The sequence below is a fragment of the Mobula hypostoma genome, chromosome 4 (assembly GCF_963921235.1).
Source record: "Mobula hypostoma chromosome 4, sMobHyp1.1, whole genome shotgun sequence".
NCBI classification, from domain to species: domain Eukaryota; kingdom Metazoa; phylum Chordata; class Chondrichthyes; order Myliobatiformes; family Myliobatidae; genus Mobula; species Mobula hypostoma.
In genome coordinates this window covers 125964537-125984439 of record NC_086100.1, presented here as the reverse complement: position 1 = coordinate 125984439, position 19903 = coordinate 125964537, and the positions used below count along the sequence as shown (strand labels likewise).

Genomic DNA, 19903 nt, shown 5'->3' with positions numbered 1-19903 from the left:
GTGTTTTGTGCTTGTTAAGAGATAGACAAATTTTAGATCAAACGCTTGCTGTGATTTTTTTTTGGAGCACTAATTACAAGCATTACCCCTATTTTGTTTGAGGGGCCCAAAATAGCTTGCAGCATTCTTAATTGTTTTAACCAGCAATAATAATGTTGCAGATAATTAGCATGAAGTTACCATGAATGAAATGGGAAATGTTAAGGTGAAGGGTTTTAAAGTGCCTGAGGAATATAGGGGAAAATAAGGGAGCAATTATTTACAAAAGTGGATTGCTTTTCATATTGTGCAGTCGTTTGTACTTATGTAAGTATTTGATCATTGATAACCAGAGGGTACATTGCATTAGTTATAGATAATCTTAAATGGTTTCTAACAGAATGTAGAAATGCTGCACATAACAAATCTCACCAATGTTTAAGGTAATCAAAGAAATACTGGCTTTTCGTTTGTTTTCTTTGAGGGCAATTTTGACCTATGGTGATAAAGTTCTCAATAACAGCTTAGCTATCTTTTAAATGTCTCTCTTAGTTTTAATTTTCTTTAACATATCAAAATTATGCATTCACTCTATTTCTCTCCATGGTGCATTCATATTTCATTACAGTTTAGCAGTTTTAGCTCATTTTTAAAACTATGTTGTATTTTATGAAACTAAATATTGTGATAGCAGTGACAGATACCGTACGTGTTTGTTTTAGGTGAAATATGATATTAAGCAGTTATAATATGTGATAAGTACGTCCAGATAGTGGAGATCCAGGGTTACTAACAAATGTTACAGTGTTCTGTTTAGTAATTTGATGACTCTGACAAAATGTTCTTATTAGAAGGAAACAACTGCACCACCTGAATATCTCTAAGTCCTTATACTTTGATTCAGAAGCCTTGGAGAATTGTGTGTAACAATCTGAATCATATTATTCCCCCTCCAACTTCCTAGCTATGTACCTTTGAATAGTTGGGAAACTCTGGCCCATGTATTCTGTCAGGATTTTGCCTTTGCTCGTGATCATAATCAAGAAACATGGTAAATGCTCCTCTCAAATGCAATGCAGCAGGTTAATACCATTTAAAATGTTTTTTAGGTCAATACATCAGTGTAGTACTGAGAAAATGCTATATTACTGGGCATGCAGTTTTTAGGATGAGATATTACATGTTTTAATAGATCCCTCTGTGTTCCTTCTGTTCTGGACAATATTTATTGCTTGACCAAACTAGTTTGCTGGGAGATTACATACTGCCAACACAAGCAGTACTGAGCAAGTGTCTGTTCTGGCTACACCACAGGCTTCAGGAAATATAGTTGTAGTGACTGTATGATGAGATATTGATTGCCATTGAGAATGGATTTCCAAGCGAGTGGCAGCAGTCATTAGGTAACCTATCTTGAGGTGAGTGCACAACTCATGTGAAGATTTGGGGAAGGAAAGGAGCAAACAGCGATGGAATTTAGAGGGAAGGGAAGAGAATCTTAGAGGAATGAAGGTAAGTTAGGGAGCCTGAGGGAACCAAGGGAAATGGGTAGCCAAGAAAAGCAGTTAGGGAAAGGGGGACAGAGGTAGGGAGATACAAAGAGGTAACAGATCAAGCATAGTTGTTGCAAAAGAACAACTGAGGAAAAGGTGATGGCAAGATTGTGTGTGTGAGGCTAGAATAAGCCTGCATACACTTAGTGGATATGTATTTTTGCATGCTAGTCTGTGCAACAAAGCCTAGTCTTCATTCATCATGGACCAGAACCATGTTCTTTGTGGCACCTGATATGTAAAGGCCACCAAATGTTAAAACAATTCATGCACAAGCCTCATCCACTCCTCCCCACTTGAATGAAGCAAGCCAACCTCAGTCCTTATTTACTTACTATTTTCTCTCTAGGAGCAGTGATTTTTTTTCAGAAATCTTGAGCTCTAAGTCTTTTTGTGAATTATGTTGTCAGATATTTAGTTATGGGTGAATTAATCAATTATTTAGCGGCTTATTTTCAATTTGGTCTTGTTTGTTCAAAATAGTAATGAATACATTAGTTATTGTTAACTGATTGGTGCTTGGGTTGTAAAAGATATTTTTAAGCAGTTGAACTTGAGATGGTTAATCCTATCACAGCTATTTTTAAATTGCTTTGGTACTCAGAACATAGTTCACTGAAACTGATAAATATTATTTTTAGCAGATTAAAACAGTGTGAATAAAGTATGCGTATTTGCATCTCATTTCTGAATTTTGCGTAGAATATGATAAAAGAGGCTCTGGCTATAAGTACTTTATTTTCTGAAATGAATGATGATTTATTTCTTCCATAGGAGCTGATTCCTGAATTTTATTATCTTCCGGAGATGTTTGTGAATTCCAGCAACTACAATTTGGGTGTTATGGATGATGGCACTGTGGTGTCTGATGTAGAGCTTCCACCATGGGCCAAGACTCCTGAAGAATTTGTTCGCATAAACAGACTGGTAAGAGATTTAGATTATTTCTTTCAAGAATGTCATGTTTTGGGTTTGTGACTCATGAAACCAGTTTAAAGTATGGGATGATAAAAAAACTTCTGAGAAGCAATAGTATGAAATTGTCATAATGATTTTTAATATGTAACAATGAAATTTGATACCCAGATGGCATTTTCAAAATTGCTTCATTGGAACAGTTCTCATTCTTACGTGAATTATTTGGTCCTGTTTAACGTTTTCAAGAAGTAGTAGTAAGTGGTATAAAAGCTTTATGTAAAAGGTTATTTTGATAAAGATACTAAATTGTTTTTATTTTATACATGTTGAAAGTCAGGTTATTTGATGGTCAGAAACCTGCATCAGATACAATAACAGTGGTAAAGTTCCAGAATATTCTGTCAAACTGGAAAGTTGATTAAGCTTTATTTTACTTCAGCTTAAAAGATAGAAATTATGGGATGCAACACACACAAAATGCTGGTGGAACACAGCAGGCCAGGCAGCATCTATAGGAAGAAGTACAGTCGACACCTTGGCCCGAAACATCAACTGTACTTCTTCCTATAGATGCTGCCTGGCCTGCTGCATTCCACCAGCATTTTGTGTGTGTTACATAGAAACATAGAAAATAGGTGCAGGAGTAGGCTGTTCGGCCCTTCGAGCCTGCACCGCCATTCAGTATGATCATGGCTGATCATCCAACTCAGATGTTGCTGAACTGTTGCTTGAATTTCCAGCATCTGCAGGTTTTCTAGTGTTTACATTTTTAAATTATGGGATGTATTTTTCTGAGGATTTTACAGAATCATAGAACAGCTATCATATGGGCAGACAAGATTTAGCCGACAATTGAATTTTACCTCCTCCACCACTACTGGCAGCACATTCCAGACCATGACCACTCAGATCATTTTAATTTCTTTTATCATTCACTTAACATTGTGTCCCCTTAATCTGCATTCCTTCTACCAGTTGGAACAAGTTATCTTACGTCTTTACTCTTCATTATTTTAAATAATTTTAAAACATTTCTTTGAAAATTAATCTGCTCCAACCTCAGGCTCTCCATTCTATCCACATAACTAAAGACAATTTTTTGGTGAATCTCTGCATCTTCTCCACATCTTTCCAAAAATACTATATAATGCTCCATTTGGGGCTGAACCAAAATGTTCATCATAATTTCCTTGCGCTTGAGTGCTGTGCTTCTGTGAGCACTTAACTTGCCAAGGCATAGATGGTTATGAACTATTTCTGTTTATAGGAGTACTATAGATGGGAAGTTGATAGTTAGCATGAATAAATTGTATCAAAGGGCCTTTTCTGTGCTTTGTGACTGTACTTTTAAAAACCTGGATCCAGCATGTATTTTTAACCATGTTATTAATTTGTTCTGCCACTTTCAACAAACTAAAATTATATACACCAGGATCTTTTTTCTGAAGGAGTTAGAATCAGAGAGTGATTGATGGAGCATGCAGACAGGTCCTCTCGCCCACTGAGACCACGCCGACATTCAAGGACTCATTTTTGTTCTAATATTACCTTGACCCAGCGTATTCTCCTCACATTCCCATCAACTTCCCCCAGATTTTACCACTCATCTAGGACAATTAGCAGTGGCCATTTCAACTACCAAGCCATACGCTGAGGTAGGAGGCCAGAGCACTGGAGAAATAATAGAGCACTGATAGGGATAATGTACAGTCTCCGCAGGCATAGCACCAGAGGTCAGGATTTAACCTATGTTGCAGTTCAGCTAGCCGCACCACTTACTAAGACACAGAAGGAAGGCCTTTTTTTCTAGCATGATGACTTCCACCAGAGCAATCACAATTGGTACATCAGTAAACTGGTTTATTATTGTAACATGTACTGAAGCACAGTAAAAATCTTTATTTTGTAAGCCTTGCATACAAATGATTTCATTGCAACTGTGAATTGAGATAGTGTGAGGGTGAACAATAATGGAATGCAGAATAAAGTGTTACAGCTGCAAATAAAGTGCAGTGCAGGCAGATAGTAAAGTGCAGGGTCATAATGAGGTTGATTGTGAGGTCAAGTGCCCATCTTATCATACCAGGAGGGACCTTTCAATAGGCTTATAACAGTAGGATAGAAGCTGTCTTTGAACTTAGTGGTACATGCTTTCAGGCTTTTGTATTTCCTGCCCAATGGGGGGTTGGAGAAGAGGAGAGGAAATGACCAGGTTGGGTGGGGCTTGATTATGTTAGCCACTTTACCAAGGTAGCGAGAAGTGTAGACAGATTCCATGGATAGGAGACCGGTTTCTGTTACATGCTGATCTATGTCCACAGCTTCCTGCAGTTTCTTGTGGTTATTAAGTTATCGCAGTTGCCATATCAAGCTGTGATGTATCCAGATGGGCTGCATCAAGAAAAATCTGTGAAGGTCAAAGAGGACAAGCCAAATTCTTTAGCCTTCTGCAGAAGTAGAAGTACTTCTGAGCTTTCTTCTACTTGATGTCTTTGTGGTTGGACCAGGATGGGCAATGGGTGATACTCCTCCCATTCCTCTCCTTATTTTCCTGCAGCCCTGCTAGTTTATTCTTTCTTACAGGCCCATCAACTCCCTTTGATTCCTTTACTAGTTGCCTATAGTAAAGAATAATTTACAATAGTGAATTAACTAACCAGCATATCTTTGGGATTTGGGTGAAAATGAGAGCTGTAGGGGAAATCCATGTGACTATGGGGAGATCTCACAAGCTTCATATAGATAGATTGAAGACGAGTCACCAGAGGCATAAGGCAGTATTGCTTACTGATCTACTACCATGCCATCCTTTTTCTGTTCTTGCACTTATTTTTATATAATATTGCCCTCGTGTTTTTATTGCCTAGCCTCAACCTTCATGCCATAATGTAACTCTTGATTATTCTCAAAGTTAAATTTCATGTACTATTTATTCACCCGCTCCACCAAGCCTGAGTCGTTACTATCCTCCCCATGGTTCACTATGCCTCCACGTTACAAATACCCTATGTTTGAAAATTGTGCCCCATAATTTAGTTCAAATCATTGAGAAGATTGTGTTAGACAAATCTATGTTAGACACATGCCTTTAATATTGCACAGTTTCTCCAAAGAACTCTTAATTCCATCCCTCTTTGTTGTTTCTGGAACTTTCCCCATCACCAGATTAAACTGTCAGATCTGTAATACCTAGTTACTATTCCTATTCTAGAACAAGGATGTAACATCAGCAGTTTTCAGTCCTTAAATACCAACATTGAACCTAAATAAGATGGTAAAATTAAGAGCAGAGCTGTGAAATTTATTCCTTTGCTTTGCAGTGTAAGATGTTTCCCATCCTCATCATGTGATGTATTTATTTTCAATGCAGTTAGCCCTTCTGATCGGTTCTCTTTATCAATGTTGTGTCCATTGATAAGATAATTTCATCTTCCTTTGCAGAAGCTCCAACAGCAGCTTCCAGGTAAAGAATGGTGCAAAATATTAAAATAGTACCTCATTTGTGCCTGGCCTGTGACTATATTCTTTCCAGTTTGTCTAATTGATTATCCCCACTTTTCCTCTTAGAATAATTTTCCTGTTCATATGCCAGAATTTTTTTGTTTCTTTCTTTAGTATTTTCTGTCAATTTTTTTTCTTTTTGCTTCTATATTTTTTTAAACTTCCCCTCCAAACATTCTGTAATCAGTCTGGTTCCCACTTGTGCTAGCAACCTGGCATCTGCCATATCCTCTTTTTTTCTGCTGTATTTTACTCCATCTTTATGGTCATCTGTGGAGTTCTGGCTTTAATTTCCCTTCCCTGTGCCCTCATGGGAATACGCTGAGACTGAGACTGAAACATCTCCACTTTAGTTGAACAGTCAGGAGGCCTTTATATTTTTCACTGACTTGAAAAATAAAATGTTCTTCTAATTCTCTAGTTGAAACACCAGATGATATATCCCAATGCAAGATAGCAGATGATGAAAAGGGACATAGGCCAGGTAATTTTGGATGGATTGCCATAATTAATTATGCAGAGATCTTTGTGCCTCAGACACCCTTGCCCTTCACCCTTCCTCAATGAAGTGACCCAACTACTATTTTTGGTATCTCCCATCTCCAATTTATTTTGCATAAGAACCTGATTCATTAGTGTGAAACCAGTTAAAATAAGGATTTTTTCTGGGTGGATAAGGAAAAGAAATAATTACAGCAAATGTAGGAACAGGCAAAGGCTTTTACCTTTTTGTCATTGCTTCCCCATTCAGTGAGATGATGGCTGACCTATATCCGTGTGCATGCTTTTGTTCTGTGTTAATTAATAGCTTTGGTTAATAAAGTCTATAAATCTTATATTTAAAATTATAAGGTGAAGTTGCACTGATTACATTTTTCAAAAGAGAAAGGCGAGGGACATCTATGCATTTGTGTATGTAGGAATGTTTTCTAATTTTTTTTTAAATTTTGTATTTCTTAGTGTTTGAATCCCTAATAAATGGGGGGGAAATCACAAATCTACTAGGCAGCACAGTAGCATTGTTGTTAGCGTAATACTTTCTCGTGCCAGCAACTGGGTTGAATACCCTGCCACTCTCTGTAAGGAGCTTGTATGTTCTCCCCGTGACCACATTGTTTTCCTCCAGGTTCCCAGTTTTCTCCCACATTCCGAAATGTAATCTTTGGGTTAGTCGTATAATTAGTCACACATGTTCAGATTGTCTAGCATAGAGAGAATGCCAGGCAGGATGTTGGAGTGCTCCTCTTGCAGGATGTGGGAAGTCAGGGAGCCCTCCGGTGTCCCTGACAACGACACCTGCAAGAAGTGCATCCAGCTGCAGCTCCTGACAAACTGCGTTAGGGAACTGGAGCAGGAGTTGGATGACCTTCGGATCATTCGGGAGAATGAGGAGATTATAGATCGTAGCTACAGGGAGATAGTTACGCCAAAGGAGCAGAGGACAGGAAATTGGGTCACTGTCAGGCGAGGGAAGAGGAAAAAGCAGGCAGAGCAGGGTTCCCCTGTGGCCATTCCCCTCAACAACAAGTATACCGCATTGGATACTGTTGGGGGGGATGACTTACCTGGGACTAGCTGCAGTAGCCGGATCTCTGGCACTAAGTCTGGCTCTGCAGTGCAGAAGGGAGGGGGGGAAAAAGAGGAGAGCGGTAGTGATGGGGGACTCGATAGTTAGAGGTGCAGATAGAAGGTTCTGTAGTCGTGACAGAGAATCCAGGATGGTTTGTTGCCTCCCAGGTGCCAGGGTCAAGGATGTCTCTGATCGATTGCATGACATTCTGAAGTGGGAGGGTGACCAGCCAGATGTCGTGGTGCACATCGGTACCAATGACATAGTAAGGAAGAGTGAAGAGGTCCTGGACAGTGAGTATAGAGAGCTTGGTAGGAAGTTGAAAAGCAGGACCTCAAGGGTGGTAATCTCAGGTTTGCTACCTGTGCTAGGTGCCAGTGAGGGTAGGAATAGGATGCTCTGGAGGAGGAACAAGTGGCTGAGGAACTGGTGTAGGGGGCAGGGTTTCAGATTTCAGGATCATTGGGACCTCTTCTGGGGCAGGTGGGACCTGTACAAGAGAGATGGGTTACACTTGAACCACAGGGGGACCAATATCCTTCCAGGGAGGTTTGTTAGTGCTATTGGGGAGGCTTTAAACTAGATTTGCAGGGGGATGGGAACCAGAGTGCCAGAACTGACAGTGTGGCTGGGATGAAAATAAATGATATTGAAAGTTTAAGCAAATCCGCTGATAGAAAGGTTGTGAGTGGTGGTAAAAATCTTCTGAGGTGTATATATTTCAATGCTAGGAGTATTGCGGGGAAGGCGGATGAGTTGAGGGCGTGGATTGACATGTGGAATTATGATGTTGTAGCAATTAGTTAAACTTGGCTACAGGAGGGGCAGGACTGGCAGCTTAATATTCCAAGGTTCCGATGTTTCAGATGTGATCGAGTCAGAGGAATGAAAGGTGGGGGAGTAGCATTGCTTGTTAGGGAAAATATCACAGCAGTGCTCAGGCAGGACAGATTAGAGGGCTTGTCTACAGAGTCCTTATGGGTGGAGCTGAGAAACAGGAAAGGTATGGCCACATTAGTGGGATTGTATTACAGACCACCCAATAGTCAACGAGACTTGTAAGAGCAAATCTGCAGAGAGATAGCAGGCAACTGCAGGAAACATAAAGTTGTGGTGGTAGGGGATTTTAATTTTCCATACATTGATTGGGACTCCCATACTGTTAGGGGTCTAGATGGTTTAGAGTTTGTAAAATGTGTTCAGGAAAGTTTTCTAAATCAGTATATAGAGGGACCAACTAGAGAGGATGCAATATTGGATCTCCTGTTAGGAAACAAATTAGGGCAAGTGACAGAAGTCTGTGTAGGGGAGCACTTTGGTTCCAGTGATCATAACACCATTAGTTTCAATTTGATCATGGACAAGGATAGATCTGGTCCTAGGGTTGAGGTTCTGAACTGGAAGAAGGCCAAATTTGAAGAAATGAGAAAGGATCTAAAAAGCGTGGATTGGGACAGGTTGTTCTCTGGCAAAGATGTGATTGGTAGGTGGGAAGCCTTCAAAGGGGAAATTTTGAGAGTGCAGAATTTGTATGTTCCTGTCAGGATTAAAGGCAAATTGAATAGGAATAAGGAACCTTGGTTCTCAAGGGATATTGCAACTCTGATAAAGAAGAAGAGGGAGTTGTATGAAATGTATAGGAAACAGGGGGTAAATCAGGTGCTTGAGGAGTATAAGAAGTGCAAGAAAATACTTAAGAAAGAAATCAGGAGGGCTAAAAGAAGACATGAGGTTGCCTTGGCAGTCAAAGTGAAGGATAATCCAAAGAGCTTTTACAAGTATATTAAGAGCAAAAGGATTGTAAGGGATAAAATTGGTCCTCTTGAAGATCAGAGTGGTCGGCTTTGTGCGGAACCAAAGGAAATGGGGGAGATCTTAAATAGGTTTTTTGCGTCTGTATTTACTAAGGAAGCTGGCATGAAATCTATGGAATTGAGGTAATCAAGTAGTGAGACCATAGAAACTGTACAGATTGAAAAGGAGGAGGTGCTTGACGTCTTGAGGAAAATTAAAGTGGATAAATCCCCGGGACCTGACAGAGTGTTCCCTCGGACCTTGAAGGAGACCAGTGTTGAAATTGCGGGGGCCCTGGCAGAAATATTTAAAATGTCGCTGTCTACGGGTGAAGTGCCGGAGGATTGGAGAGTGGCTCATGTTGTTCCGTTGTTTAAAAAAGAATCGAAAAGTAATCCAGGAAATTATAGGCCGGTGAGTTTAATGTCAGTAGTAGGTAAGTTATTGGAGGGAGTACTAAGAGACAGAATCTACAAGCATTTGGATGGACAGGGGCTTATTAGGGAGAGTCAACATGGCTTTGTGCGTGGTAGGTCATGTTTGACCAATCTGTTGGAGTTTTTCGAGGAGGTTACCAGAAAAGTGGATGAAGGGAAGGCAGTGGATATTGTCTACATGGACTTCAGTAAGGCCTTTGACAAGGTCCCGCATGGGAGGTTAGTTAGGAAAATTCAGTGGCTAGGTATACATGGAGAGGTGGTAAATTGGATTAGACATTGGCTCGAAGGAAGAAGCCAGAGAGTGGTGGTAGAGAATTGCTTCTCTGAGTGGAGGCCTGTGACTAGTGGTGTGCCACAGGGATCAGTGCTGGGTCCATTGTTATTTGTCATCTATATCAATGATCTGGATGATAATGTGGTAAATTGGATCAGCAAGTTTGCTGATGATACAAAGATTGGAGGTGTAATAGACAGTGAGGAAGGTTTTCAGAGCCTGCAGAGGGACTTGGACCAGCTGTAAAAATGGGCTGAAAAATGGCAGATGGAGTTTAATACTGACAGGTGTGAGGTATTGCACATTGGAAGGACAAACCAACATAGAACATACAGGGTTAATGGTAAGGCACTGAGGAGTGCAGTGGAACAGAGGGATCTGGGAATACAGATACAAAATTCCCTAAAAGTGTCGTCACAGGTAGATAGGGTCGTAAGGAGAGCTTTTGGTACATTGGCCTTTATTAATCGAAGTATTGAGTATAAGAGCTGGAATGTTATGATGAGGTTGTATAAGGCATTGGTGAGGCCGAATCTGGAGTATTATGTTCAGTTTTGGTCACCAAATTACAGGAAGGATATAAATAAGGTTGAAAGAGTGCAGAGAAGGTTTACAAGGATGTTGCCGGGACTTGAGAAACTCAGTTACAGAGAAAGGTTGAATAGGTTAGGACTTTATTCCCTGGAGCGTAGAAGAATGAGGGGAGATTTGATAGAGGTATATAAAATTATGATGGGTATAGATAGAGTGAATGCAAGCAGGCTTTTTCCACTGAGGCAAGGGGAGAAAAAAACCAGAGGACATGGGTTAAGGGTGAGGGGGGAAAAGTTTAAAGGGAACATTAGCGGGGGGCTTCTTCACACAGAGAGTGGTGAGAGTATGGAATGAGATGCCAGAGGAGGTGGTAAATGCGGGTTCTTTTTTAACATTTAAGAATAAATTGGACAGATACATGGATGGGAGGTGTATGGAGGGATATGGTCCGTGTGCAGGTCAGTGGGACTAGGCAGAAAATGGTTCGGCACAGCCAAGAAGGGCCAAAGGGCCTGTTTCTGTGCTGTAGTTTCTATGGTTCTATGGTTCTACGTTTAATAGAGTGGCACAGGCTCATTAGACTGGAAGAGCCTGTTACTGTGCTGTATCTCTAAAACTAAACTACTTTGTAAATTCTCACTCATAGTTTGAGAATTCTAATCAAATCACTACTTTACATGTAAATCCCAAAGCATACAACCATGTTTTGTGTGATCTCCAATTTAGCATTTGGAGTCTAAGAGCTTGGCTTTTGCATTGTAGATGCTAGTTCTTAGCTAATAGACCTGGTTAAAAATTGAAAATAAAGTCTTAGTTTTCAAACATGATCTGTCTTTGTCTTGGAAGAAATTAAATCTCTCAACTTTATGAAAAGGAAATGATGAAATTTGCTCACTGTGTGAAAATCTTGCACTGTCTTTGTGTGTGTTTGGCTGAAATGGGCTGAGGGAAAATTGCAGTTGGTGCTAGAAAATCTGATATGGAGAAAGTAAGTGCTGGAAATACTCTGCAGGTCCCATTGCATCTGGGTGATGATTAAAAAATCATCAACCTGAAGTATTTCTCTTCAGAAATACTGCTTTTGAGAATCAGAATCAGAATCGGGTTTAATGTCAGTGGCATATGTTGTGAATTTGTTGTTTTGCAGCAGTACATTGCAGTACATCATAGTAGAAAAACTATGAATTGTAATAAGAAATATATAAAATAAGTAGAACGAAAAAATAGTGAGGTAGTGTACATGGATTTATTGTCCATTCAGAAATCTGATGGCAGAGGGATAGAAGCTGTTCCCTGAAATGTTGAGTGTGTGTCTTCAGGCTCCGGTATCCATCTTTGATGGTAGCTATGAGAAGAGGACGTGTCCTGGGTGATGGGGTTCCTTAAAGATGGATGCAGTCTTTGTAAGGCATTACTTTTTGAAAGGGTCCTCAGTGCTGGGGAGGCTACTGGTCGTGATGGAGCTGACTGAATTTACAGCTTTCTACAGCTTTTTCCAATCCTGTGCTGTGGCCCCTCCATACCAGATAGTGGTCCCTGCAAACCAGTTAGGGCGCTCTCCAGAGTACATCTGCAGATATCTGCGAGTGTGTTTGGTAACATACCGAATCTCCACAAACTCCTGATGAAGTGTAATCTGTGTCATGCCTTCTTTGTAATTGCACTAATATACTGGGCCCAGGATAGATACTCAAAATATGTTGACACCTAGGAACTTGAACCTGGTCAACCTTTCCCCTGCTGATCCCTCAATGAGGACTGGTGTGTATTCCCTTGACTTCCCCTTCCTGAAGTCCACAATTAATTCTTTGATCTTACTGATGTTAAGTTCAAGGTTGTTGTTGCAACACCACTCTGCAGCTGATTCATCTTGTTCCTGTTTACCTCCTCGTAATAATACCAACAATAGTTGTGTTGTTGGCAAATTCATATCGACATTTCTTGAATTTTCTGTTATATTTTAGTTCATGTTGTGTTACACATTTGAATTCTAAACAAAGTAATTCAGAATTGATGAATAACCCAAGCAAAGAGGAAGTGAATCTGATTTGCATTTGCTTTTCTTCCATTCATAGAATATGGAAACTGTTTTGTGCAAAGAAGCCAAAGTGCTTTTAAAAGTACAATTTATATGAAATTTCTGTTTTTATTTCAAATTTATGGCATTTTTTGTTGCTTTTCAATAGCATCTGGGCTGATGTTTTTCAAAAAGTGGATTTTAAAATATACTTTCATTGAAAGGCATTCTAGAGTTTTCCTGCTTTATTAGATTAGAATTCCATCACCATAATAATTTTGTTAAGTTTTGTTTATATACTGTGACCTAGAATTATTTTACTTATGTTCATTCCTTACCTGTTTTAAAGTCAAGGATGCAAGTTGCTCTATTTATGTCAGTGCTTATTAAATATCTGATACTTCCAGAGCAAAGGCAGTCAGGATTATCTATATTGGTGATGGAAACTGTACCTCGGCTTTGTTAGAATGTGGGTTGGCAGCACTTCAGTGCAGTTACTGCAGCTTGAAGTATTTAGGAAGATTTTGTTTTGATACATATTGTTCAGGGCTGTTGACTGTAGGTAAATGGCATTCAATAAGCTTTAGGGTGATTATAGGTGGCGGGCGGGGGGAGAACCAAAGGGACCAACCAATTAGAGTCCTTATGGGAATAAATACAATGCAGGAAAGGAAAAGCTAGGAAGATCATAGATAAAACTTTAGATGCAGTATAGTTAAAGACGTATGATTCTAAGCTGCTGTTAGCCCACGTTTAGCTCAGAATCCCATGATAGCAAATGAGTTGAAATCGTCACTAGGAAAGGCCACCCAGCAAATTATTAAGAACTATTTGACAACTAAAGCGTCTACTAGAGCTCATTAAAGAGGCTGTACACCATTTTAGTGGATAATACTTAATTTAACAATTTCTCTAAACTGCTGGACAGGATAAAACAAGTCCTCACTGAGTATTTCAAGCATCACTTACAGCCATGCTCAGCTTTCAGTGTATACTTGCTGATTGAGATCGACAATTACATTGCCTTTGAAACAGAATTTTGAGAGACATCAGGAGGCTTTCTGGGACGCTTTGTCAGAATCTCAGCACTCTATCAACATTCTTCTTGGTACTCTCTCTCAGAACCTTAGCTTTAAAAAGTGTGCACATTCGACATTTAACAGGACAATGGCAGTGTTGGGAATCTTGATAAGGATTCAGTTTATTCTGCATGGCAGTTTAGAAGAAAAGATGAGCCTTAACACAGCTGTAGTAGTTGGAAGGAAGGGAGTACCTCAGCAGGAGGCTCTGTTCACTCAGAGTATTTGGTAAGCACTAGTCTTACATTCATTTGACCCACGTATGAGGAAGCTGTCCTTTACCATGAAGGTCATTACAATGATTTGTCACCTTATGGAAAGAAGACTCAGATGTGCAACACAGTATTGCCTGTGGCAACCCCAAGGTCACAGTAGCATTTAACTTTAATGGTACTGGAATTATCCAGACTGCCTTGAGTGATACGAGGCATATCTTACAACCTTCTGCAAACTTCTGCATTAGGAACGTCTCTGGGGTGTTACTCATTCCTGAGGCTGACTATATTTCATTCCCTCTTGCCAGAGAAACCCAGAGGTAAAGAGCACTAGAAATTGACAGATTGTGAGATTTCCCCAAGGTATAGAAAGACATTGACTGCACACATTTAATCTTGAAGGGGTTCAGGTAGAGTAAGATTCTCTCAGAGTACAGCTTGTCTGGTACAACCAGAGGTAATTTATTCTGGTAAATGTCTGCTATCTAGGGAGTTGTCGCAATGCATTTATATTGAGTCTGTGATTTGACCCACAGATCTTTGAACCCAAAAATAATATATGTGTCTGCATACTGGGAGACAAGACAAAGTCTGTAATGCTATGCCACACTGGAAATCCCCCAGCATAGCATCATAAAATGAGAGTGGTCTAGCTATGAAGAGTTGATTAAGCAAACCACTAGGGTCCTCAAGCAGAGTTTTGTATATCTTGGCTGGTCAACAGGTGACAGAGATTGTTGCTATATTTGTACTTCGTTGCACAATACACAATAGACAATCGTGGAAGATCACTAGCCATTACAACCTACAATTATGCCAGAATGTCAAGGTCAGGAACCACAAGAGGAAGAGGGTCAAGAGGAGCAGTAGCATCTTCCATGTTAAGAGGCTTCACCTGGGAGGACAGCATGATTATCTTAGAAATAATCGTTTGTGAAAGATGTGCTCCAACAACAGGCTACAGATGAATTTTGCTACCTTCCATCAGATTCATTTGCATTCAGTTTTTGTTAATTAAACAAGGTCACTCATTCCACCATTACCTAGTTTCCAGACATCAACAGGATTGCTTATTGCTTAATAATATCAAACCAATTTTTGATTGTTGCCAGTACTAGAGGAATTGAGGTATCAGGAGAGGTTGGTCAGACTAAGTCCTTATTCCTTAGAACATAAGAGAAAGAAGGTCAACCTTATAGCAATTTAATCCTATTTAAAATTATGGGAGGTATAAATAGGATGCAGGGTAACACTGTTTTTCCTCAGAGCAGGGGAGTCCAGAACAAGAGGGTATGGATGTAGGATGAGAGGGGAATGATTTAAAAGGGACCTGAGGGGCAACATTTTCACATAGAAGATGGTGAGGGTATGGAATGAGACAGTTAAGCTAGATAAAGACTTGGATAGATACACAGCAGGGAAGGGCTTAGAGAGATATGGGCCAAACATGGGAAACTTGGGACCAGCTGGGTGAGCACTGTGGTCAGCATGGATTTGTTAGGCCAAAAGGCCTATATCCATCCTGTATTACTCTGACTCTAATTGCTTTGTTTGGGCATATTTACACCCTTGAATACCCTAATGCTTTGTAGAAGTAGAACCAAAGAAGCTGCCAATGAGATAGATGACTCCTGATAATCTGGACAAATAAAATGTCCTTATGTTAAACTTTCAAGAAGCTATGATTGGCTTGACTTGGATGATATCTCTACAGCAGTGACTTCAGCAGTCTGATTAATAGGCAGGGTCATAAAAATGCCGGATAATGGTCAGCAATGCTGTCATCTGGAAGAAACCCATAAGGTTGATAGTCATTTTCATACCATTACAAAGGGAGCTCTTGTTCTGAGAGTCCATTACTATATTGAAGTGCTGTGACAGATTGATATTAAAGCGGAAGTAGTGTGGGTCTTCTGAAAAGCACTGGGTGGATGTCATCATGCCCTGAAGACCTTTTTCTCAGAATATTGAGAGGCGCATGTGAGGAGATTCATGGAGCTGTGACAAAGATCTTTGTATCCTCACTAGCAACAGGTGGGATTCCAGAGGATTGGAGAGTAGCAAATGTTGTGCCTTAAACAAGGTAATTATAAGCCAGTGAGCCTCACATCAGTGGTAGGGCACTACTGGAGAGGACACTGAGGGATAATATTTATGTCTGTTTGGAAAGAGGTGGCCTTCGTAGGGACATTCAGCAAGGCCTTGTGCAGGGCAGGTCTTGCCTTACAAACTTAATTGAGTTTTTTCAGGAGGTAACAAAGGAGATTGATGAGGGTAAGACAGCGGGCATTATCTATTTGGACTTCAGTAAGGTATTTCATAAAGTCCTCCATGGTAGATTGATTCAGAAAGTAAAGATACATGAGCTCCAAAATGAATTGCAAGTTTGGATTCAGAATTGGCTTGTTCATAGAAGACAGAGTAGGGGTGGAAGGCTGGAGATCCATGAACAGTGGTGTTCTGCAAGGATCAATGCTGGGACCTCTGTGTTTGTGATATATGTCAATGTTTTGAATGAATATGTAGATGGATAGATTGACAATTTGCAAATGGCACCATGATTAGTGGAGCTGAAGACAGTATCAAGAACTATCAAAGGATATGCAGGATATAATCAGTTGCGGATAAGGGCAGCAAAGTGACAGATGGAGTTTAATCTGGGAAAGTGTGAGGTATTCGCTTTGGGAGGAATGAAAGGGGAAAGGATATAGTTAATGGCAGCCCCTTAATATTATTGAAGAACAGAGGGATTTTGGGGTCCAGATCCATAATTCAGTGAAAGTGGCCACGCAACTGGATAAGGCAGTGGCGGTATACAGTGTGCTTGCTTTCATTGGTAGAAGTGTTGAATATAAGAGTAAGATAGTCATGTTGCAGCCATTTAAAACATTAATCAGACCACACTTGGAAGCATTGAATGCAGTAATGGTTCACCCCATTATAGGAAAGATATGGAAAGGGTGCAAAAGAGGTTCACCAGGATGATGAATGGGCTCTAAGGAATAGATCATTCTCCCTAGCGAGTTGGGGACTAAAGGGAGACGATGGTTTTAAAATTAATTGAGAGGCATAGATAAGGATTATCATCAGAATATTTTCTTCAGGGTAGAAATGTCAAATACTAGAAGGATTGCTGTTAAGATTAGCTGGTGGGAAGTTTAAAGCCAACATGAGGGGCAAGATTTTTTATCGATAGAGTGGTAGGTGCCTGGAATAGGTTACTAGAGGTAATAGTGGAATTAATTTGGTGGAATTTGGGCACCTTTTAGATCGACATACAGAATGAATATGAAGGGATTGGAGGGATATGGATGATACGCAGAAGGAGGACATTTACTATAAATTGGCATCAAGATCAGCACAACAACATGGGCTGAATAACCTGTCCACTGCAGTACTGTTCTATTGTCTAAGACCGAATATCTGGACATTAGAGCCATTCTGGAATCGCCTTTTCGCCTAATTTCTCTTTCTACTTCAGGGTATCCAATTCTTGGCATGAAAATAAAATTCAAGTTACTTTTGTAGACAGGGTAGAAGAATCAGTAGAAGAAGACTTGTGGTGGTATTTGGCAAAGGAGGGATTACTGTCTAAAGAGAGAGTTAATGTATTGAGAAAAGATTCCGTAAGATAGAAACCAACAATGCAGTTGATGCTTACAAAATTCTTCCTAGGCTTAAAAGAGTAGAAGGACGATGGATATTTCCCCTAGTTGAGGAATCTACAACCAGAGGCAAGCCACAGAACTAGGGGTAGGCAATTTGGGACTGAGTTGAAGAGAAATTTCTTTGTTCATGCAATGGTGAATCATCATCATCATCATCATCATCATCATCATCATCATCATCATCAGGTGCCAGGCCTAGTTTGAGCTTTGACTGCCATGACCCACACACTCCTGTTTCGGGTCAACTGGATCAATTCATTGGTATTCATTTTCAGTTCTCTGGCTGCTGTCTCCATCATCATTTGTCTTTGTCTTCCTCTTGCCTTCTTCCCTTCAATCTTTCCCATAATTACCGTGCATTCTAACTCCTCTTTCCTAATCACATGTCCAATGAAGTTATGTTGCCTTTTCATGATCTCATACATTATTTCTCTTTTGTGGTTGCTCTGTTCATGACATCCTCGTTAGATATTCATTTCGTCCATGATATTCTTTCCATCCTCCTCAAAAACCACATCTCTGCTGCTACAATTCATTTCCTCATGTTACTAGATATTGTCCAGCATTCTGAGCCATTTAACATAACTGGATAAACGTAACACTTCAGTACTCTGAAGCGGGTTGTCATGCCTAGTTTAGTATTGGTCAGTATATTCTTCATTCCCATAAAGGTGTCTTTTGCCATCCCTATTCTTCTTTTGATGTCCATGTCACACCTGCTATCTGATGTCACCCAGCTTCCTAAGTAGCAAAAGTTCTGTACTTGTTTTATGTCTTCCCCATTTATTCTCCGCCTGCAGATAGGATTCTCCTTCTTTTTGGATATCACCATACATTCTGTCTTTTTGCAATTGATAGATATACCCATTTTTGCACTTTCTTCAACAATTATATCAATTAAGTTTTGTCGGTCTTCCTCCGTCCTTGCAATTAACACAGTATCATCTGCATATCTGAAATTATTGATACTTTCACCGCCAACTTTGATTCCCAAGATGTCTCTTATTTTTTTATAATATTGTTTCACTGTACACATTAAATAAATCGGGGAGAAAACACACCCTTGTCTAATGCCTCTCTTGATTTTCGTAAACTGACTCACTTCTCCATCTGTTCTTACAGCGGCATTTGTTCCCAGTACAGATTTCTGATTAGGCAGAGGTCTTTCGAATCTAGATCTAGAGTTTTCTGTAATATTTCAAATAACTTATTGTGCTTCACTTTATCAAATGCTTTTGTGTAGTCGATAAAACAAACAAACAAATCTTTTTGGACTTGAATAGCTCATTCTGATAGTATCCTTAACATCAATATTGCATTTCTTGTACCTTTGTCTTTCACAAAAGTTCTTTACCTATTTCAGCTTGTATCTTACTTTTAGATCTTGTCATCAAAATTCTTAGCAGTATCTTGGTGATATGACTCATTAAACGTATGGTCCTATGTAATTCACATTCTGTTGCTCCAGGTTTCTTCGGAAGAGTGATAAATACTGATTTTTTTCATCTCTTATGGTATTATTCCAGTCTCATAAATGTCATTGATTAAATCAGTAAGTTTTTCAATTCCATAATCTTCAAGGGTGATAATTTGTTTTATTACTAGTTCATCAGGACCTGCTGCCTTTCCTTTCTTCATCTTATTTATTGCATTACGAACTTCAGATTTTAAAATACTTGGATCTTCAATGTTTTTCTTAATTTCTGGTTTTTCACCTCGATCGTCTTTCAATAATTCCTGAATATACCCAGTCCATCTGTTCATAACCTCATCTTTTTTCCATGATAATGGTACCATCCTTCGCTTTCAAACATCCACCTGAAGAACAGAGGAGCTTTTTACCAGTGATATTCTTGATTTGTTGATGTAACCTTTTTGGATCAGTAAAAGGGATTCTTTCTATTTGCTCACATTCTTGGTTTAAACATTCTTCTTTGGCTTTTTGACATAAGCTTTTAACTTTTTTATCTAAGGGCTTATATTCTGTAGGATTTGCTTTCTTCCGTCTCTTTTCTCCCATTAGATTTTTGATTTCATCTGTCATCCATTTATTCTTTGTGCTTTTTTCTTTTTTAGGAATCACTAACTTTGCTGATTCTACCAAGGCATCCTTTAGAGAGTTAAATTTCATTTCTACGTGATTGCTATCATCTTCAACAGATTCTATTTCTAGACTCTGAAATCTATTCCTTACTTCAATTGTAAATTTTTGTCTTAACTTTTTTCTTTAATTAATTGCAAGTAGTCAAGGGATTGTTCAGGGTTTTGCTGCTTTAGTTTTTTAAGTTTTACTTTTACATGACATATTACTGGTTTATGGTCACTATTACAGTCTGCACCTGGATATTTTTTTTTGCATTG

General features: G+C 39.5%; 1 protein-coding gene across 2 annotated transcripts in view; it reads left to right on the top strand.

Moving 5' to 3' along the window:
• Positions 1–19903, top strand: part of lrba (LPS-responsive vesicle trafficking, beach and anchor containing) — an 849775-nt gene that overhangs the window by 653452 nt on the left and 176420 nt on the right. For both annotated transcript variants that reach the window (XM_063046460.1, XM_063046459.1), the window contains exon 46: positions 2307–2459. In XM_063046460.1, the coding sequence (XP_062902530.1) occupies positions 2307–2459 (153 nt within the window). The remainder of the gene's footprint in view (positions 1–2306; positions 2460–19903) is intronic.